A 23,381-nucleotide genomic window follows, 5' to 3' on the forward strand; every position below is an offset into this window, starting at 1 on the left:
CTCGGCGACAATGTGTGGTGGAGTCGCATCCGTGATGGATGGTATGTTCACGTGCTGCCTCTCCGGTCCGCTTGGGGCGTGGCTGCCCTCAGGTCTCTCCTGATTCCTATTTGGAGCGCTAGTCCCTTCTTGATCTTCTGGTCGGTCATTTAGTGCTGCATTCTTCTGGCGTAGCTGTCCCTCCAAGTCGAGGTTTTGTTTGGTGAGACGCTCCACGGCGGCACTGAGGGTCTAAACCTGCCTTTCGAGGGCAGTTGTGGGTGGTTCCTCTCATTGTGCGTCATTAGTAGTTGCCATTGAGCGAGTGAGTACCATGCAATCCTTCAGTCCAGGAAGCGATAGTGTGGCCTAATCCTTGAATCGCGAACTTTCCCACAGATGGCGCCAACTGATGATGCCGAAAATCTCACCAGTGAATTGCACGATGCCTGTACGCTCAAAACGACACCTGCACAATAAGAAAGAAAAGACCTAACAGAGGGCACCGGTGTGGTGCCGGCCAAATACCCTCCGAAGGTCCAGTTAGAACTTCTTTCAACTCTAGAGTGCTAGAGAGGGGTTAATTATGCGTACCTCGGCTTATGAGGGTATTGGGGTTTTTATAGTAGTAGAGGGTGGACCTCTCTTCCTTGGAGTAGAAGTCTTTTCCTTATAAGAATCCTCATAAGCGTAGATTGCGGGATCCTTTCCTTATAGGACTCTGATACTGGGCGTGGAATACAAGCAACTTCCCATGCGTGGTGGCCAAGTCTTATCTTTTACAGAGCCGTCGGCCTTGAAATCGTCAGCCTTCTTTCTCCCCTTCAGCCAAGTTGACGTCAGCTTCTCGCTATACGAGCAACCAAGGAGTTTTGAATAACCGTCGGTTAGAACTGGAGCCTTCAGCCCCAGTTTATCTTGGTCCCGTCAGCATGACTCTGTCCGTTACCCGTAATTGGCCCATCAGCCGAAGCTCGTGCTGACGGGTTAAGCCCATGACACCTATGATTATTCTTCCATATCAAGTCTTTTTATAAAACACATAAATAATTTTATAAATCACCCTATAATGAAATGAGTTTGAAAAAATACTTCCAACGGAATTTATTACTCTATGCACGTCATAAAATATCACTTCATGTTGTAACGGGGAGATCCCATAAGATTGCCACACTAGATACCACCTCCTTAACCATTGTGATATGACTAGTAAACCAAAAAATGATAGACACGTAGAAGTTAGTTATTATATCGTAATTCCTAACATCTAGTGGGATACTCATCACTAATATTCGACTAATCATTGTACTGAACACTCAGGCGCGGCGCCGGTTATACATAATTACTTAAAATTTTATATTTATTTATCTTTAAAAAAAAAATTTGGGAACACTTGAATTTTTTTTTTATGTCAATAAAATTAAAATTTGGTCCATAATTTGAAAAACTTAACAATATATTAGGGTTTTTCAAACAAAAAGAACCACATGCTTTTATATTCTTTTAAACATATACAACGGCTTTGCTTTTAATTTTTTCTTTACTTGACATGTTGTTATTATATGACTATTTTTCCTCAAAAATATTATAATATATATTATACAACTAATTGGTCAAAGTTACGTAAATTTAGCTTTTATCATTGTATAACTATTTTTCTTTTTTCTTTTTTCAATAATTTTGATTAAAAAATAGTAGTTTTAGTTAATTAAGTGAATAAACTTAAAAAGTTACTTAATTTTTATATAACATCAATTAATTCATTATATATATATATATATATAAAATAAAATTTTTATTTTTATGACTATAATTAAACATGTGATTGTCCATTCTAAGAAAATTTGATTAAATTTACACGAAAAGTGTCACTAAATATTATGTTTTTACATTTTGCTATCATATTATTAGTAATAACCTTATTATATTTTTATTTATATAATTTAAAATTTTATTAATTATATTATTTATAACATCACCAGTTCGATCATCAGTCAAATCTCAATTTGACCAAAAAATCAGTAATCAGTCTATTTCAAGTTCTTTTACCATATTGGTTTATAAAACCATGAAAAAAACCAAAAAAAAAAAAACTTGAACGAAAATCGAGAAAAAAATTATAATAAAACCACTAACCAAACCAAATGCCAATAGAAAAGTCTAGTACAAGATCAATCTCATATCAGACTAAAGGTTTGTTTGGGATCTGCTTATTTTACTGAAATTGAAAACTTTTTACTGAAAGTACTGTAAATAAAGATAAAAGTTAACTGAAATAGTACAGTGAGACCTATGAATAGTATCAAAAAGTGCAGTGAGGCCTATAAATAGTAGCAAAAATAAATTGAATAGTAAAATAAGATGGTTTTTTAAGCTAGAGCCAAACGTACACTAAAACTATCACTACTCCAACACCAACACGATTACGTTTTTAATTCAACAAATATTAAAAAAAAAAATCCTCACTGCCTCAGTGCCTCACAGATTCACAAGTCATTAAATAATTTAAGCTAAAACTAAATCAAACCTAGAGGTTAAAAGGAAATAGGAAACTCACTTACTCTCCCCAGCCATCGTCGTCCATCCATGTTTAGCAACATTAACAACAACTATAACTGAACTCCACAAGCTTTATGTTGTAAAACTTTATGTATTTTGCATATTTTTTTTTATTATTGTTGTTGTTGTTGTTGTTGTCATCAATATATAAAATTTTCTTTTTATTAGATTGTGTAATTTATGTTTGTTGAGGAACACCCTGAAAAAAAATTCTTAGAACTGCCGTTGTAAACACTTATTTAAATATAAAAACACAAATGTCTTCAAAAGAACTTATTTGTGCATATTAAAAATAATATCAGTAATGGGTTTATATACAAAATAATGTTACTTTAATTACAAATTTTTATTTTTATTTATTTGGTTGAGTACTTGACATTCAGACTCTTAAGAGACTAAAAAGTATGTCTTTAAAAATTATTAAAAATAGTTAAAATCACAACAACAACGAAAAATCGAAATGGACACAAAACTAGAATCTAGGTTCAAGTACTGGATCGATACTTCAATTTTGCTTTTGAGTGTGAATGTTGAACAATTTTGCTTTTGAGTGCTAATCTTTTAAAATTACCCTAATACTTAACATTTTTTTTTTTTTTTTTGAATCTTCAATTCAGACTTATGATTTTTCAAACTCCTTACCTGGAAAAGTAATGTCTTGGAGAGTCCCTAACTCGTTCCAACTTGATAATTAGCCCTCTCCCCCTCCAAAAATAAAGGTGGCCTTCTCATTTGCAAGGGCAAAAATATATCACTATTTACAAAAATATATAATAATACCACTGTTCATGAAATAATTAGGAGAGTACCAATGTTTTATAACCCGAGTTCATGAAACTAGAGTTTTATGTAGAACTCGATTTCATGAAACTCGAGTTCTATTAATGGAATCCACGGTGGCACCCAGTGACATGGAATTCCAAAATTGAAAATTTCACATGGAAGTCAAATTTGTGTAATACAGAACTCGAGTTTTATATAAACTTGAGTTAAACTTTGACAATGACTGTTTTGCCGGTAGCTTTCATTCTCACTCTCACTCTCACCCTCCCTCTCCTTCACAAACCATCTGTCAAACACATAACCTGCAATGTATTTCATATAGCAATTTTCCAGTCAAATAAAACATTTCTGCCATGTACAAAGAAAAAAGCCAAGCTATGACTAGGAAGTACTTACACGTACTAGAGGAAAAAAAAGCAAAGAAGGGAAAAAAAAAAACACGTCTCATCAATTGGCCATTCGGGCTCTATATATATATATATATATATATATATATTTTTTTTTTTGATTTAGAGGAAAAAAAAGCAAAGAAGGGAAAAAAAAAAACACGTCTCATCAATTGGCCATTCGGGCTCTATATATATATATATATATATATATATATTTTTTTTTTTGATTCTCAACATAAAATTCATTAAACTGAAAAAGACTTCATACAGATTACATCATGCTGCACTTGTGCAGAAATTATAGGTGGGATATCTTCCACCCAAATGACCCTATCTATTATAGACTTGGCATTTCTTGCCAAAATATGAGCTGCAGAGTTTGATTCTCTGCAAATGTGAGACACATTCCACTCTTCAAAACATCGAAGGTCTACTCCTATACCTTCAATTACTTGTTGAATACTACTCGGTACCAAGTATTGATCACGAAGCGAACTGACCACAATTTGCGAATTACTTTCTATAGTAATCCGTTTAAGGCCAAGATCCCACGCAAGCTGAACCCCATCTTCCACTGCCTTTGCTTCTATCTATAGTGCTTCCAGTGGTAGGTCCCATCTTTTGCTCATTGCACCCATAATTAATCCCTCTTCATTCCTAATGACCACCCCACTTCCGCTGCACCCAATTTCCTTGAAAACCGCACCATCTGTGTTGATTTTATACCAGTCCTGCCTAGGAGGAGACCAGGGGCGTAAGGACTTAGGTGGGGGCCTCAGTTGTGGTTGTTTCTCCTGCTTGATTTCGCTAACATAGTCCGCCACATACCGTATCAAAACCCCCTTATCTTTGCATTTCCCCTCATGAATTACCGAGTTTCTATTGCTCTATAAGCTCCACGTCGTCACAGCAAACAAAATCCAATCAACCTGCGGATGTGAATTCAATATCTCCCATACTATGTCAATGAATTCATTTGGAGGATCATGCAACCAGGGAAACTTGATTTTAGTTCCACTCCAGAACGCCATTGCACACTGGCATCCCCACAAAACATGACCCGATGTCTCACTTTGTCCACACAAAACACAGCAATCCTCGCTTCCCACGCCCCGAGTCATAAGCCGATTCTTGGTAGGAAGGATGTTTTTGCAAGCCCTCCACATAAAATGTTTAATTTTATTTGGGCAATTCATTTCCCAAATAAGCTTCCAGATGGACTTCATTTTTGAACTATTTGAGCTGCCCCTTGTTTCGAGATGAGCATTCCTTTCTTTCAGCCATTTTTGCGCAACCACATATGCACTCTTAACTGTAAACTTTCCATGGGAGGTCCATGCCCAAATAAATGAGTCTTTAGGCAAACGAAAACTAACAGGGATTCCTAGAACAACCTCGGCATCATGAGGGAGAAAAGTGCTTCTTACCTTAGTTGTATCCCAGCTTCTTCTATCAACATCAATCAGGTCTGAGACTCTTACTGCATCATTTTGGGGCTGTCTTAGGCTGAAAATTTTGAAGGATTCAGGTCTTGGGATCCACTGATCATCCCAAATATTTACCCTCTATCCATTGCCAATATTCCACCGAGAACCCTTCACAATAATCTCTTTTGCTGCCATTATGCTTCGCCACCCATATGAGGGTCTTCGGCCCAACTGAGCATGCAGGAAAGAACCCTTAGCAAAGTATTTTGCTTTGTACATTCTATGCACCAAAGAATTCGGGTTTTTCAGTATTCTCCATCCTTGCTTAGCTAATAGGGCTAAGTTGAAAGCCTTAAGATCCCTAAACCCCATACCCCCCTCAGACTTTGGTGTACATAATTTCTCCCACGATACTCAAGCCATTTTCTGTTCCTTTTCCTTCTGCCCCCACCAAAAGTTACCCATCAAAGAGTTTAGGTCCTTACACAATGAATCTGGTAGCTTGAACACACTCATTGTGTAAGTAGGTGTGGCTTGTGCAACGGCTTTGATAAGGACTTCTCGGCCTGCATTGGATAACAATTTGCCTTTCCAGCCAGCGATCTTCCTTCCCACTTGGTCTTAAATCCGATTGAAAGCTTTCCTTTTCCCCCTTCCAACTAGTGGTGGCAGCCTAAGATATTTTTCATGATGCCTAACAATCTCCGGCCCGAACTTTTGCTTAATTTGGTCCTAGACATCCCAACCCGTGTTCTTGCTGAAATATAATGAGGTTTTGTCCTTATTAATCTTCTGACCCGAAACACACTCATAATCCTCCAACACCTTTAGCACCCTGTCGCACTCCAACACCGAAGCTCTACAAAAGATTATACTATCATCTACGAATAACAAGTGTGAAATACTAGATGCCCCTCTACTCACTGCCACCCCTTTAATGTTCCCATCTCCCACCTCTTTTTTCAACATTGCTGACAGCCCCTTAGCACACAATAAAAATAAATACGGCGAAATAGGATCCCCTTGCCTCAATCTCCTTGACGGAAGAATTTTTCCTTTTGGCTCCCCATAACCAGGACTGAATACGACACCGTGCTAACACACATCATCATTAATTCGATCCATTTCTCCTAGAAACCCAATCTCCTCATTATGGCTTCCAGATACGCCCATTCGACCCTATCATAGGCCTTACTCATGTCGAGCTTTACCGCCATTAGCGCTTCCTTACCTTTTCTTCTCTGATCAATGTAATGCATCGTCTCGAATGCAACCAGCACATTATCTGTTATTGATCTACCAGGCACGAAAGCACTTTGAGATTCATCAATCACCTCCCCTAGGATTCTTTTCAACCTATTGGCCAGAACTTTCGAGATAGTTTTATACACCACATTACATAAACTTATAGGCCTGAACTCAGTGATTTTTTGGGGGGAAGCAACCTTCAGGATAAGACAAATATAGGTTTCATTAAGCTCACAGGGCAATACCCCAGAATTTAAGATATCCAACACACAACTGATTACATCAGCGCCAACGACATCCCAATACTGATGAAAGAATAAGGGAGACATACCGTCTGGACCAGGAGCCTTTGTTGGGTGCATCTGCTTCAGCGCTTTCCAAACCTCCTCTGCCTTAAACTCTGCTAATAGCTCTCTGTTCATATCTGGGGTGACCTTTGGGGACAATGCACCCAAACTTGTTGCAATGTTGGAGGGTAAGTCTGACGTGAAAATATTTTCAAAATAATCTAGAATTATGGTTTCAATACCCTTTTGATCATCTATCCACTCCCTATTCTGATTTTGCAGTCCTTCAATTCGGTTTTTTCTTCTCCGTTGGCTAGTTGTGGCGTGGAAAAATTTTGTGTTACGATCTCCCCACTTCAGCCACAGCGCCCTAAACCTCTGCTTCCACATAATTTCCTCTCTTATCAGGACCTCATTAATTTCCTTTTTCAAACACTTAATATCCTCGGCTTTATCCAATATACCATCGATGGCTTCAAGTTGTTGGAGCTGGTTTCTTTTCATCTTCAAAGTGTTGTTAACATTCCCAAAGACCTTCCAATTCCAATTTCGAAGATGTTCTTGGCAACTTTTCAGTCTGTCCGTGATTTTGAACTTCGGGTCCCTTCTCAAAGGATCCCAAGCTTCCTCAATCACCTCTCTGCACCCAGATTCCCTAGTCCACATCGCCTCAAAGAAAAATCTCTTTCTTACCGGTTTATGAGGTTGTCTCCGATGTAAAAACAATGTTAACAAGCAATGATCAGAAATGGACATTGAAAAATGATGTACACTTGCCTCAGAAAACAGTTTGATCCAGCTCTCGCTTGCCACCATTCTGTCCAGCCGGAGTTTTGTTCTCTGCTCCCCCGCCCTTTCGTTACACCACGTGAAACTTTGCCCCACATACCCTAAGTCAAAGAGGCCACATCTGCTCAAGCACTCCTTGAACTCCTTCATTTGTCCTGCATCTCTATCCGGTCCACCGAGCTTTTCATCAGACTGGGAAATTTCAATGAAATCCCCAAACACCACCCACGACAAGTGACTTTGATTTTTCAGAGCTTCCATCAATTGCCAGGAAATATATCGCTTGGCTGCAACAGGTTGCCCGTAGAAACCGGTAGCCCACCAAGGAGTTAAAGAAGAGCGTTCGTGGATCTCGACATCGATGTGAGAGTTGGAACAACTCTTAAACCTCACATCCGTGCCCTCCTTCCACAACATTGCCAAACCACCACTTCGGCCATCACTAGGAACCATTATACCCTGAATGTATTCCAATTTATTTTGGATTCCTTTAATCCTATTCGTACCAGCCTTCGTTTCTGACAAGAAGGCCAGCAGGGGTTTCTTCGTTTTCACCTCGTCAGTGAGAGTCCGAACTGCCAGGGAAGACCCCAGTCCCCGACAGTTCCAGGCAATGACATTCGTGTGGCTCGACGGTGCTGCACCGCAGCCACCGCCACACCGCCAACCATTTTCTCCTCTCCATTCTTATTTTTGTTTTGTCCCTTGCTTCCTCTTCTGCGTTTCAGATCACATATGTTAGGGTCTAATTCCTGAAATGGAATTGGACCTTCACGTTTTCCATTAATTGGATTTCCTACTTCCCAGCCTGCCTTAGCATGAACTTCCCTTGCAAGCCTTTTCCAATGCCTACTTGTTGGGCCCAAAGTCTCTGAAATCTAGCCCTTATTTTCGTCAAAACTCATGGCTATTGGGCCCAAGTCCTTGCTCTCATTATTTGGCCCATCAACATTTAAATTGGACACATGGTTTGGCGCCTGAATTGAGGGATTTTCTTTCTGGACCTCCTGGTTAATAGCTGTCATCACTTGCGTGTCTTCCATTAAATCCGGCTGGGCCACAGACTTTTCTATGCTTGACTTCCCAATCTTAGTTTCCTTCCCCTCAACCTTTCCCATCACCTTTTGAACCTTTCCAATCTCATGAAAATCTTCTGACATGGGCATAGAGTCAGCTAAACCCACCATACTTTGAGTAGGATAGCTGTCTTCTTGACATGGCTTCTCGTTCACGTGACATTCACCAACTCCCGATGCTTCCTTCACCGTGTGCATCAGCTCTGCCGACTTCAACGTAGTACCCACTGTTGCCCCGGATCGCTGCATCGCCACACCTTCGTAAACTTGCTTATTCAGCTCCCTACCACCCCACCGGACTGGTTCACCCCTTAGCCAAGCTCCATATTGAAGCTGGTTTTCTTCATTCAACTTGCTTTGATCCTGATCATCATTGCAATCCTTAAGAGCATGATTAAGAAACCTATACTTGTAGCAGAAATTGGGTAGCCTCTCGTATTTGAAGTTAACCCATTTTGATTCACCTCCTTCGATTGTGATCTTCCTCCTACGCACCAAACGTCTTGTTACATCGATGCGCACACTGACACGCAGACATCTACCCCACTGGACTCCTGAATCTGGAACATCCACCTCTAACACTGACCCTAGGCTTGAACCAATAGCCCACCCTGTTTCTCTCGTTCTGCTTTTCAATGGTAGGTTATAGATCTGAACCCAAAAGGGGACCCATTTTAAATCTATTTCCTTTGGGGTTAACTCCCCTTCAAATTCTTGGATTATAACTAGCTGCTTTTCATAACTCCAGGGGCACATATCCAGCACTTTCTTTTTGTCTTTCACATCCCCGAACTCTACCAAAAAAACTTCCTCTTCTAATTCAGAAATTTGGACCCCTTTATTGGGTTTCCACAACATTCTCAAATTTTTCCTCAGAGCATCCAGATTAATACTTCTCTGAGTCCAAATCTTCATGATAGCGCAGCATTTACCCACAGCTCTTGCTGCTTTCGTGCTAGTACTATCTAAATCAATCCTAGCATCTTCCTCCTCCGTAAACTTTAGTTTTTTCCACAGCTCTTCAAGTTCCTCTGCCATAGCTAACCCTTCCTATTGCGCTCTTCCTTAATAGATTAGGAACCTAACGTGCTACGCAACCAAGAAATAGGGAAAAAACAGAATTCCCCACTACCACTACCTCACTAAAAGGAGGTTACCCCACCTCTTGCAAGAGCTGCAAGACGCTCTGCTGCTACTACGCACCTAAGCGCGAGAGCACTTCCAATGAGTCCCCTTCTAAAACCACAAAATGTAGGTTCTACTTCGAGTTCTATATATATATATAGTCAGGCCAAGCAAGCATGACCATTTATTTTACTATCGTAATTTGAGAATTTTGTTCTTCTTTGGTTAGCTTTTTCTTAGTTTGGAGCTATATGCAAAATACTGTGTCAGGTTTCCATCTAATTCTTTCACTTGTTCTCTGTGAAGTACGGGTTTGATGGTTGAAACATGCAACACAACATCTTTATCCTGCTTTCTTTTTGAATAGTTTCTGATAAATTTATTAGGATGGGACTTTGTTTTGGTATCCGTTGCTGATCATTGAAGGGGAAAATGGGTTTTTCCCCTACTTCTTTTAGTTTTACCATATACAAGTTGATGATAAGTTTACACAGAATTTGAGTTTATAAAACTCGAGCTTATAGATCGTAAGTTCTAATTATAGGGAACTCAAGTTTTATAAACTCGAGTTTTATGTGGGCTTTTAAATTATAAAATGCCAGATCACTGTGTGCCACTGTGGCACATTTTTATGGAACTTGATGGCCTTAAACTCGAGCTACATGTAGAATTCGGGTTTCATGAACTTGAGTTTCAAAATAATGGTATTTTTTAAAATAGTTCACAGTTAGTGGTAGATTGCTGAATATTTTGGCAAATAGCGCTATTTGCCATTTTTGCCACATTTGTAAAGGACATTGAAATCTTTGAAAGAGCTTTTGGGAAAGAGGCATTAGAGCATCCACATTGATGGAGCCATATTTTTTAGCTTTTAGCAATTCAAAAAGCTACTTTATCTATTTTAACACCACACTTGACAATACACTTAGCATTAATCGTTTTATTTTAGCAACACTTCATTTAAATATTCTTTCTTTATTACTTGTTTCCAAAGGTCATATTTTCAAATAATCTTCTAGTGTAACAAGAATATTTTTGTAATCTGGACTTTTCTTATATATGATGGGGACTCAAGTCCGAAAGGCTCGTCTATAATCAAATTGCGTCCAGAAAGCTTTGTTTAGAAAGAAGCCTAGGGAGAACATCGTAGGTAGAAATACAACTCATTCTTAGGTAACAAAGTCATCCAATTTCAAGACAGTCGTCCATGACCCAAGGCATGCACGACTAGAGGACACTTAGTGAATTCTACGAGAACTTCTCAAAAAGGCTTCATATAATCAGACCATGATGCACTACTTCTAAAACGTGGAGAGGATTCCCCACAATTTGCTCCACATACCCCATTTTCTCCATTAACAACACACATCACCTATGATGGTGGTGGATTCGAACAAGTAGACTCACTACTAACTCTCTATAAAAGAAGCAAGTCCCATTCACCCAAGGTAAGTGCTACGATTCACAATTTCTCATCCTTGTGTTTTAGAGAGAAAACTGACTTAACTGTCGGAGGGTCCTTAGTTGGGTTACACTAGTCACCCTTGACAGTTCTTTCTTTCTTTTCAGAATCAAAGAGCCACTACCATAGTTTGAAGTATTCCAGCCTACTAATTTTCGTGCATCATCAGTTAGCGCTGTCTGTAGAAAAAATATGAGTTAGTTAAATTTCTAAGTGTTAAGTTCTTAGCTTTCCAAGACAAAAAGGCTGCATGGTTCAAACTAAGTCAATGACCACTAGTCTAGGACACTAGGAGAGTGGAAACGCTTCCAGTCACCTAAATTGTGCACCTGCATCCCCAATGACCATTCAACAACAGTTATAGTCCATGGCAGCAACGATTGCAGAACTGACACAACAAAACTAAAAGTTAACTAATGAAATTAATAGACAATGTCAACAACGACATGGTGAAGAAGGAGGCCAGAATTCAGAGAATGACGAGATTGAGAATAATGCTAAAGGAGATTAGTCTAGAGGTACCGTTACTCGTAGGGTACCACATTTGAAAAGGGAGATGGACCAGATAAAAAGAGCCATGGAAGAGATGAAGGATTCCATGAGGAGAGCAAATCATGTGGATAACCTCGTCCACAAGACTGATTCTCCCTTCATTGCGTCCATCATGAGCCATCGTTTGCCTTCGAAATTCAAAATGCCTACCCTGGACTCATATGATAGGACACATGATCCTTGTGATCACATTGCTATGTTCAAGACAACCATGCATCTCCAAGGTGTTCTAGACAAAATCACATTGAAAGGCCTGGTTAGAGTATGGTTTGGTAAGCTACCACCAATCACCATAACTTTGTTCCAATAGTTAAGTTGTTTGTTAACAACTTTGTAGGGGGACAAGGACAGAAGCGTTCCTCGTCCAGCCTGTTAAACATAGAACAAGGAGAAAACAAAAGCCTGTGTACTTTCATTAGCCATTTTAACAGAGAAGCCCTATTGGTGGAAGAGATGGATGACAAGATCCTATTAGCAGTTTTCTACAATAGTGTCAATTCAGACTTGTTTATCCATAAGCTGTATGACCAAAAGCTGCAGACGATGGCTGAATTGATACATTCAGCCCAAAATTTCATGAACACAGAAGATGGCTATATACACCATCCAGAGCAAGGTCCTCGTCCAAAGAAAGCCAAAGTAGGGGAGAAAAGGGATCGCGACGGCAAGAAGGCAGGGTCATCCTTGGGAGGATACTCCAACTACACTCCCTTGAATACTCTGCTTGATCAAGTGTTAATGCAGATCAAAGATGATCCATCCTTGAAGTGGCTCGAGAGGATGAAAGGAGATTCTTGCAAGTGGAACAAAAGCAAGTACTGTCGCTTTCACTGTGACCATGGACATGATACGGATGAATGTTATGACTTGAAACAGTAGATTGAAACTCTCACTAAGCAGGGAAAGTTTTAAAAAAATTTCTTAGGTGAGACCATAAGGACGAGAGATAGCCAATGAAGGGCAAAGTAGAAGAGCCAGCGCATCAACCGCTTGGAGAAATAAGGATCATTGTAGGGTGTACATCAATAGAAAGCTCATTTAAAGCCAAGAAGACCTAACTGCAAGAAGTCTAGAATGTTCAAATATCTGGACGATCACCAAGGATGATTAGAGAAGATGAGCCAACTATTATTTTCATAAACGAAGATGCAAGACAACTGCATCATCCTCGTGATGATGCAATTGTCATTACTCTAGCGATTGCAAATTATACAACTAGAAAGGTGTTAATAGAAAATGAGAGTTCAGCAGACATCCTCTACTGTCCAGCCTTCCAGCAAATGAGGATTAACAAGGAATTACTTTGTCCAGTGAATGTGCCTTTGATTGGGTTTGGAGGAATGAAGGTTCTACTAGTAGGCACCATCTCCTTACCAGTCATGGTTGGCTCTTATCCATGGCAAATCAATAAGGAAATAAATTTCCTTGTTGTAAACTATTCATCCTCGCATAATGCCATTATTAGATAACCAACTTTGAACAGTTGGAGGGCTGCAATTTCCACCTACCACTTGTCTGTCAATCTCCTAACGGAGTATGGTATTGGAGAAGTACAAAGAGATCAATTAGCTGCTAAAGAATGTTACTCAACAATGTTAGCTATGGACAAGCAGATGTAGACAATGAACATTGAAGAAAGAAGAACATTGGTTGAGCCAATTGAGGTATTGGAAGATGTATCGTTGGACGAGTCCAATTCAGGGAAGTTTACTAGGATTGGGTCTAGTATGGGGGAGAAGACGAAGTAGGATCTCGTTGGATTCCTCAAAAAGAGCACAGATGTTTTTGCTTGAAGCCATGAAGACATGTCTGGAATTGACCTAAGTGTGATTACTCATCATTTAAACGTGTCCCTGTCTTACAAGCCCGTCCGTCAGAAGAAGAGAGTGTTTGTCCCAGAACGAGATAATGTCATCAAAGAAGAAGTTCATAAGTTAGTCACTGCAGAGTTCGTTCGTGAAGTTTACTACCCTGATTGGCTAGCTAATGTAGTGATAGTCAAAAAGGCTAATGACAAATGGAGGATGTGTGTAGATTTCATAGATTTAAACAAGGCATGCTCAAAGGATAGCTACCATCTTCCACGCATTGATTAGTTGATGGATTCAACAGCTGGACACTAGCTACTAAGTTTCGTGGGTGCATTCTCAAGGTACAACTAGATTAAGATGGATGAGGCAAATCAAGAGAAAACATCCTTCATCACAAACCAAGGTTTGTTTTGTAATAAAGTGATACCATTTGGTTTGAAAAATGTAGGAGCTATCTACTAGAGGCTAGTCAACCATATGTTTCGTTCACAAATTTGGAGAAATGTTGAAATGTACGTGGATGACATGCTAATCAAGAGCGCAAGGGAGACGCAGCATCTGGATGACCTTCAAGAAACCTTTGATACACTTAGGTGATATAAGATAAAGCTGAATTCCATGGTTTTATGGTTTCACAAAGAGGGATTGAAGCAAACCCTAATAAAATCCAAGCGATTCTGAACATGGAGCCCCTAAAGAATATCAAGGATGTCCAGAGCCTCACTAGATGAGTAGCTACACTTAACAGGTTTGTTTTCGAAAGCTACTGATGTTTACTATTTTTCAAAGTATTAAGGAAAGCATTTGAATAGATGGACAAGTGCCAACAAGCATTTGAAGACTTGAAGGCCTATCTCGCTTAAACTCTGTTGTTAAGCTCGTCTAAACCAGGAGGAGAGTTGTATCTCTACCTAGTAGTGTCCCCTCATGCAAGGAGTTCGGCCTTGATCAGAGAAGAGGGAAAGGTACAAAAACCCGTTTACTACACCAGCAAAGCTTTAAGGGGAGCTGAAGGACAATATTTACCCATGGAAAAGATTGCATTTTCATTAGTAGCAGCAGCAAGAAAGCTTAGACCTTATTTTCAAGTTCATGTAATCAACGTCCCAATAGATCACCCGCTAAGAAAGGCCATGATCAAGTTAGAGGTTGCTGGATTACTAATCTAGTGGGCAATAGAACTTAGTAAGTTTGACATGCGGTACAGACTAAGAGAAGCAATAAAAGCTCAAGTCTTGGCGGACTTTATTATCGAATTCACTCTTGCTAGTGAGCAAAATGAAGACCAGGGGGCAAAGCAGTGGGTCGTCCATGTGGATGGTTCATCCACACAGCATGCAGGCGGAATTGTGATAGTTTTACGATCACCAAAAGGGGACCATCTTGAGTATGCAATCCATCTACAGTTCCAAATAACCAATAATGAAGCTAAATATGAAGCCCTACTTTAGGGCTTGGAGTTAGCTAAATCACTTGGAGCAAATTCAGTCCTCGTCTATGGAGACTCACAGTTAGTGATAGGCCAAGTAAATGGAACATGTGAAGCTAAGGAAGAATGGATGAAGAAGTACTTGGGTAAAGTTAAGCAATGCATCAAAAGCTTCACAACAACTCAATTTCAATAGATACCAAGGGAGGATAATGTGTAAGCTGATGTCCTAAATGAGACGGCATCTGCAGACAAAATGGTGAGTGATTAAATTAAAGTCCAATACATCCCAAGTATTGACATTCTAAAAGTACATCAGATAGACAGAGTAGCCAACTGGACCACTCCAATCGTGTCTTATCTTAAAAAGGGGCTCCTCCTAGAGGATAAGGAAGAAGTAAGAAAGTTAAGGGTGAGGGAGGTTCGTCCTAAGGGACAAGGTGTTGTACAAGAGGGTTTTTTCTTAACCCTATTTAAGATGTTTGATTCTGGACGAGTTTCATTACATCCTGAGAGATGTCCACGAAGGAGCCTATGGAAACCACTCGAGGGCTATGTCCTTCATTCATAAGATAGTCCGCGTTGGATACTATTGGCCGTCCATGCAAGCAGATGCCAAAGCCTATGTCAAAACATATGACAAGTGTCAATGCTACAGTAACATACCCAAATGACTATCAGAGTACCTCACCCTAATGGTAGCCCCTTGGCCCTATGCTCAATTGGGGTTGGACATCCTTGGTCCCTTTCCCATGGGAATGAGGCAAATGAATTTTTAGGTGATAGTGATTGATTATTTTACTAAATGGGTGGAAGCAAAGCCATTGGTAAAGATCACCGAGCAAAACGTCAAAAGCTTCATCTAGAAGAACAATATCTTTCGTTTTGGAATCCCTAGGGTGCTTGTCTCAGACAACAAATGCTAGTTTGACAATACACCCTTCAGAGAGTTTTGCGAGTAGCTAGGAAGTAAGAATCACTACTCCTCACCCTCCCACCCACAAGCTAATGGACAAGCAGAAGTTGCAAACCGATCCTTACTAAAGATCATCAAAACTAGGCTAAAGGGGGCAAAAGGGTATGGCTAGATGAATTACCTAGTGTCCTTTGGGCATATAGGACGACAGTAAGGAATCCAACTGGAGAGTCTCCTTTTAAGTTAGCATATGGAAGTGATGCAATGATACCTGCGGAAGTTTGTCTAACTAGCTACAAGGTGACCCACTATAACAATAAGGAGATTGAGAAATAGCTTCGTCTAGGCCTTGATCTTATTAACCAATTAAGGATGGATGCAAAATAGAGGGTGGCACGTTACAAGAACCTGATGACTAAGCACCATGACACATTGGTAAAGCCAAGACAATTCAACGTTGGAGATCTTGTCCTGAAAAGGGTGTCCCTAGCTACGAAGGACCCTACTCATGGAATGTTGGGACCTAACTAGGAAGGACCATACAAAGTTATCAAAAGGCGAGGTTCATACTACTTAGAAGCCCTGGATGAACGAAAGCTGGAGCACCCATGAAATGTGGAGCACTTAAGGAAGTACTACCAGTGAAGAAGACTCGTCAGGAAGGTCAGTATGGACGAGACTAAAGATTACAAGAAGTTTATTTATGTTATCTTTTAGCACTTATGTTTTTCAGTAGTATTTTATTTCTTCTAGCATTTGAATTCCCTAAAAAGCACTACATACTAGCGTGTGCTATGGACGATGTCATGAACAAAGTTCTTTTGTATATAAAGTAATTTGAATTCCCTAAAAAATGACTAAGTACTAACATAGATGATGTCTTTGGATGATACTACGTACTAAGTTCTCTGATGTCTATGGACAATGTTATGTACAGTTATTGTGTATAAAGTAGCTTGAATTCTCTAATTTAAGTGTCGATGATTCTATGAAATTAATGTCCATATGAAATTAAAGACGTTTAAAATCTCTGGACGTGGAGGTATATCGTCATGAGCCATCCTTAGACGTGGAAAAGACAAATTGCCATAAAACCTAAGGCAATAATGTTAAGTACAAAGGGAAGGAACAAACACCTCCTGATACACTTGTACAAAAATAAAGGACAAAGAAAAGCATGCATTCGATACACTTTATATGGACAACACGACCAATCCATTAAGCAATCCAAGCTATGGACGAAAAGAAAAATAGCCAAACAAAATTCCAAGAATAAGTCTAAGGGTGAGGAAAATATTCATTTATTCCAAAATAGTCCTAACTATGGACAAAGGATACTTGTAATTAAAATTGGCAATAAAGATAAGAATGAGTATTCAAACATGGATGAAAACATGTTCATAAATAAAAGGGTAAACGACCATCGTCCAAAAGCCCTTTAATGTATCAAGCCTAAAAAAGGCAATTGTATAAAGACTCGTCCCTAAACATGGACGCGTTAATGTACTTACAAAAACTTAAAACGGTCCAAAACAACGGACCCTTAAAAAAAAAACAAACAAACAAGGAAGCAAATGAAATAAAGATGATTTCATTAAGGGGATAAACCACTGGGGGCATCGCCACCAGACTCAGAACTATCCTTAGCTAGAAGAAGGGTGGAAGCATCGTCCTTGATGTTTAAATCTCTTGAACTCATCTGAAGTAGGAAACTCTCAGCTACAGTGCGAAGCTTGATAGGATCAAAGTTCACCTTAGGAAACAACTCAAGGTCGTTCATGCGAAAATCTTCAAAGCCCGCTGCATAGTTTACGTCCAAAAGGTCGGTGAACTCCTTAAATGACTTGAAGTCCTTGATCACTTTGTCCTTGGATTGGCTCAAGGATGACCTGAACTCTTCATTTTGTTTTTGAAGGTGATCCAAACGAGTGTCTTTCTCCACTATGTCCGTCCTTAGTTCCTCAGCTAAGTTCTTCAACTCTATTACCTCAGCTTCTAGTTTCATCCTCTCCCCCGTCTTGTGGCTTGATTCCTTCTTCATATCACGAATTTTTGCCTTAACCCTAACCCTAGTATGGTCCAACTCATGAGCTTGCCTAGACGCCACCATAAACTTTGACATGGCCTGTATCAAAGAAGCATAGACGTAAGGAAACAAAGTGAAACATAGATCCTATAAGAAAAACTAAGGACGAGTTACGTTACCTTGAAGAGGTCATGAACAGTGGATCGTTCAAACTCCTTCATGGACATGTCATAGCAAACAGCAACATCTTCATCAGTGACCGTCTGATTGAATCTCTCCTAAGCCAGGCCTTCATTTTCAAGAAGAGTCATTGGGACACTCCCACAAGACTTGGACGTGTTAACTCCAGGATGAGAAGGAAAGGTGCTAGCTTTAGGCTTGGCCACAAGTGCAAGGTGGTTAAGAAACATGACAGGAGGAGTGGACGTCATTAAAGGGTCTACCTTTTGCTTTTTATTGCATCGACAACTAGGAAGGTTCCCAGTATCCACTCTTTTAGACATAGTCTTCTTCCTCTCCAACGAAGCCATAGGGATGAGCTTCATTGTGGATGAAGCTAGAGGACGAGATTGATTAATGGCCTCCTCCTCAATCTCGTTTCGAGCAACACCTTTCTCTTTGTTCTCCTTCATGGTTGCCACTCCTAAAAAAAAAAATAATAAATAAAATAAATAAAGAGAGAAGAAAAATTTTAGAGTCTAGAGGACTTAGATAATTAAGATAAAGAAAGTAGAGAAATTTTACGTCTTCGAGTGGTGAGTTCGTGGGCAAGTGCTTCTTCAGTGGATTCAGGTCCAAGTCCCCAACTCGCTAGACAACATTTGTAACCAAGGAGTGAAACATTCTGTCCGCAAAGGAATAAGCTTGCTAGACATGGTCTAAATAGAATTTGGACAAGGAAGGTCGTCTCACAACTTTAAAAAAAAAAAAAGTAAAGTTAGATAAATATGGTAAAGGGAAGTAATACAAGGAGTAGGAAATGACATACCCTCTGGATGAAGATGACCCATTTCATCAATATAAGGAGGAAAAAGGGTCCCTCCCTACTTCGACAGGGTTTCCTACCCAAAACCCTGAGACGAAAAAGAACTTCGTCTTCCACATCCTATCAGACGAAGGAAAGGATCTAACCAACCTACACTGGGAACCCCTTGCAGAAAATTGATAAAAGCTCAAGGATTGGCTAATCTCAAAAGGCTTATAGAAATAGAGGAACTCATCCACAGTGAGAGAATGGTTCCCATCAAAAGCCTCCCTCCACAATACTTGCATGGATATAATAAGCCTTCATGCACTGGGGTTAAGCTGGTTTATACCTATACCCAGCCTATGAAGAATCTCCCTAGCAAAGGCATTAAGAGGCAACCTAAGACCCCCCCAACAAGTAAGCCTCATATATGCCAACTCTAAGACGAGGAGAACAACACCATTCACCTCAGACAACTAGATGAGGATTTAGATCTTCCAGGATCTGATATGAAATCCTAATGGAACCTAGCATTTTCTTGTCTATCCTAGAAGGAACACCTACTGCGCAGCAATACAGGATATCCTCCTCTTCCTCCTCACTTGAAGAAGGGATAGATGCTGGTACACGAGAGGATGGACCAGTTGACGAACTTGACGCCATCCTCTGCCTTAACTCTTCCTAGAGAACCTTTAAAGGAACCCCAGAAGAGTAATGCTCGTCTGAAGAATTACTCACACTGCTGCCACTACTACTACTACTATTGCTCTTATCATGATATTTATCTATCTCTCTCTCATCTTTATCGCTAGACGAAGACACTATGATAGCCATTTTGTAAAAGAATACTAAAGAACCTATAGACGGGAAAAGGAGGATACTTGATTCTAGACAAAGATGACTAAAGACGAGAGGAAACTTCTAAATGATGCAAATGATGACTGGTGTCAAGGAAGGAAATATGAGAAATGTGAGAGGGTAGAAGAGGTATTCTCCTATTTATAGCCAACAAGATGGGACATTGAAGCGACGCAAACCAATTAAAATGTGCCACATGGTAAAATTCTTGAGAAATAAAATGACATGACCCAGAAGCCTCCAAGATTGAACCACGTGTCAACATCCTTGATACACCCTCCTAATAATCCATTTAATGAGCAATTATTACTTGAAGAGAGAAACGATGATATGGACGGCACAAGGATAAGGGAGCAACTGATGGGGACTTAAGTCGAAAGGCTCGTCCATGATGGTCGTCCGTAATCAAACCACGCCCAAAAAGCTTTGTTAAGAAAGAAGCATAGGGAGAGCATTGTAGGTAGAAATACAACACATTCATAGGTAACAAAGTCGTCCAATTTCAAGATGGTCGTCCATGATCCAAGGGCATAGACGACCAGAGGACACTTCGTGAATTCTACGAGAACTTCTCAATAAGGTTTCATATAATTAGACCATAATGCACTACTCCTAAAATGTGGAGAGGATTCCCCACAATTCGCCCCATGTACCCCATTTTCTCCATTAACCACACACATTACCCATGATAGTGGTGGATCCGAATAAGTAAACCCACTACTAACTCTCTATAAAAGAAACAAGTCCCATTCACCCAAGGTAAGCGCTACGATTCACAATTTCCCATCCTTGTGTTCTAGAGAGAAAATTGACTTAACCGTCTGAGAGTCCTTGGCTGAGTTACACCGGTCACCCTTGACAATTCTTTCTTTCTTTTCAGAATCAAAGAGCCACCACCATAGTCCGAAGTATTTCAAACTACTGATTTTCGTGCATCATCAATATATATATATATATAATTTGTCTTTTTTAATTAAAAAAAATTCTTAATCATTAGGAAGCAATCTTTGACTAAACTATCAACCCTTCAACAACCATTTACATGAAGCATATATGTAAACTATGAAGTGGAGGAACCTATTAAAAACCATATAAAATGAAACACATATTATAAATGCAACAATGTAGTCTATAGATTACTCACATACATAACTCGTATCAAATTACAATAAAAACTCACATCAACAACTCACACACTCAGGTTCCTACATCTCGCCTTGCAATTGTCATAAATGTTCAATGAGGTCTGATTGGAGTTGAAATGAATTTCTCGATCTGTAATGCGTCCATGACTTTGAATGAATGTCATAAATCCATTTTCTTGTTCACGTGACACTTTTATAGGAGGATTATCCATTTTATCAATTTGTTCATAATTAAAGTCTGCCGATTTATTTTCATCCGCTCATCTTTAACAATCATGTTATGAAGAATTATACAAGCTTTCATAATCTCTTGGAGTGTTTCAAAATCTCTTGGAGTGTTTCAAGACAGAAAAATTGTGCAAGTCCACAAAAAAAATGAGAATCATGCTTAAAGCACTCTAAATGCACATTCAACATCATTCCAATACACCTCTTGAGCTTTTGCAGATAATAGTCATTTTTGTCCTTGTGGAACTGGGATTGTTTTCACAAATGTTGCCTACTTTGGATAAATGCTATCAGCAAGGTAATATCTCATTGTATAGTCATTACCATTGATTGAGTAATTAACTATAGGAGCACATCCTTATGCAAGCTTAGAAAATATAAGAAACCACTCTAACACATTAATGTTATTATTTGACCCAAGTAACCCAAAAAATGAATGTCATGTCGTATCCAAAGATCATATGATACTACTGCTTCCAAAATAATAGTTGGCTTATGAATATGACCACAATAATGACATTTCCATGTAGCTAGACAATTTTTCCATTTCCAATGCATGCAATTAATTGAACCTAACATACTTGGAAAACCCTAATGTTGGCCACGGACTAACAATCTAGCAATGTCTTCGTAGTTTGGCTTTCTCAAGTATTCCTCAGAGAAAACATCAACCACCACAGTAACAAATTTTTTCAAATATTGTAATGTAGTGGATTCTCCAATCCGCACATTCATCCATAAAATCACTTGATGCTTTATACGCAAGCATTCTAAGTGCAGCAGTTATCTTTTGTAAGGAAGATAAACTAAATTTGTTGGCATTGTCTCTTTTTCGGACAAAGAGTCATCAGCTTCTACCTTAGATTGAATATGGAGAAAAAGAGAACGTATCATCCGAAATCTCCTACGAAATAAATTGGGAGCATATATTCGTGAAGAGGCAAAGTAGTCAAGATAAAGCCTTTCATTGTCTGTCAAATGATTATGTCTGATATAACGACAATGTTTACGTCGTGATGTTGAATCCATGACAACTTGTTTCATCATCTCATTCTCATCTGAGTCATCAAAAAGCAACTTGCGAAACAAAGAGCAACCCATAGAGTCAACCTTCAAGACAATTGGAAAGCAATTATTACTATAAATACAAGAAACATAAGCAATCTATGCTGTTAGTGCCATAAGCAATTATTACATATGCACACGCACACACGCACAAGTCACAACACAAGCAAGATTAATAGAAAATTTGCTTCCCATATCAATCCATACTTTTAATGCCATAATATTAAACATTAGTACAACATGCAACACCAAGAAGCAAAGATCAGTGGCACAATCTCATGTATATAAGCACAAGAAACGGGAAGCAATCTATCCAAAAACCAAAGAAGAGAGTCCAAAATGAGAAAATGAATAAAAGGATCCTAACCCAACCTTTCCTTTATAAAGAGAATATGTTTGGGCATGCAAAAAATCTCAATTAACCAATTAGAATTTAAAAGCATGGAGCCATACTCACAATGCATTAATGAAAAATGAAGAATAAGATTGAAACCTGAAAGGTGAATGAGAGATAGAGATTTTGAAAAAGGGGCATTACTACAACATAAAGAATATCACAGAATTTGAACTTAGACCTCTCTTGACCTTCAGAAAATAAAATGGTTTACTATAATAAAGAGAAATTTTTTCCTTACTTCCATAAGAAAGTAGATCAACTAAATACAACAATTCATGTACCAAGAATGGAATAGAAAATGCTAGGAAATAGAGTGTGCAAGACAGATACAATGCTAAGAAAGCATTGAGGTTCAAACAATCATCTAGTTTAAGGTTCAAACAATCATCTAGTTTAAGATTAAAGGCAAGTGACATAAGGAAGAAGAATTTTATATAAGCAAAAAATTACGATTACACAAGTAAAGGCCTATCATAAGCTACTACCAAAATACATGAAGGTCTATCATAAGCTACTACCAAAATACATGAAAGCCTAATCTACTACCAAAATAAGGTCATACCAAGGCATCATCTACATGTGCCAACCTTTTTCTAACATGACAAAATGCATTATGGCCTAAGCTACATCCAAAAATAAGGTCAAACCCAATTATTTACTTGAAGTTCGTCTTGCAATGATTCTCTCTTAGAGTTGTTCATAAAAAAGTTTTTGTGCTCTGGCCAAGGCAATTGTATCCACCAACATGATTCTCTCATCTAACATATTTTGGATACAAAGTTTTTCTCTCTCAATACCGATTTTTCCTTCCTCGATTCTAATTTTATGCTCTTCCAATTGAATTCTCTCCCAATCCCTCAACT

The 23,381-nt window shown here is 39.0% G+C and overlaps 1 protein-coding gene across 1 annotated transcript; it reads left to right on the forward strand.

Moving 5' to 3' along the window:
- The first annotated feature begins 11,701 nt into the window (after window positions 1–11,701).
- LOC112035402 (uncharacterized) lies at window positions 11,702–12,555 on the forward strand. The gene is made up of 2 exons (XM_024068235.1): window positions 11,702–11,948; window positions 12,014–12,555. Exons 1-2 carry the CDS (start codon window positions 11,702–11,704, stop codon window positions 12,553–12,555), a joined length of 789 nt encoding a protein of 262 aa, XP_023924003.1.
- The last annotated feature ends 10,826 nt before the right edge of the window (window positions 12,556–23,381 follow it).

Source organism: Quercus suber, unplaced genomic scaffold, assembly GCF_002906115.3.
Source record: "Quercus suber isolate HL8 unplaced genomic scaffold, Cork oak 2.0 scaffold_470, whole genome shotgun sequence".
Classification (NCBI taxonomy): Eukaryota; Viridiplantae; Streptophyta; class Magnoliopsida; order Fagales; family Fagaceae; genus Quercus; species Quercus suber.

What these genes read in the sequence shown, in the direction of transcription:
- LOC112035402 (XM_024068235.1), top strand. Translation starts at nt 11,702, where the DNA reads ATGGAAGAGATGAAGGATTCCATGAGGAGAGCAAATCATGTGGATAAC. An exon ending in CCTGGTTAGAGTATGGTTTG is followed by an intron (nt 11,949 to 12,013) that starts GTAAGCTACCAC and finishes ACAACTTTGTAG; the next exon opens with GGGGACAAGGACAGAAGCGT.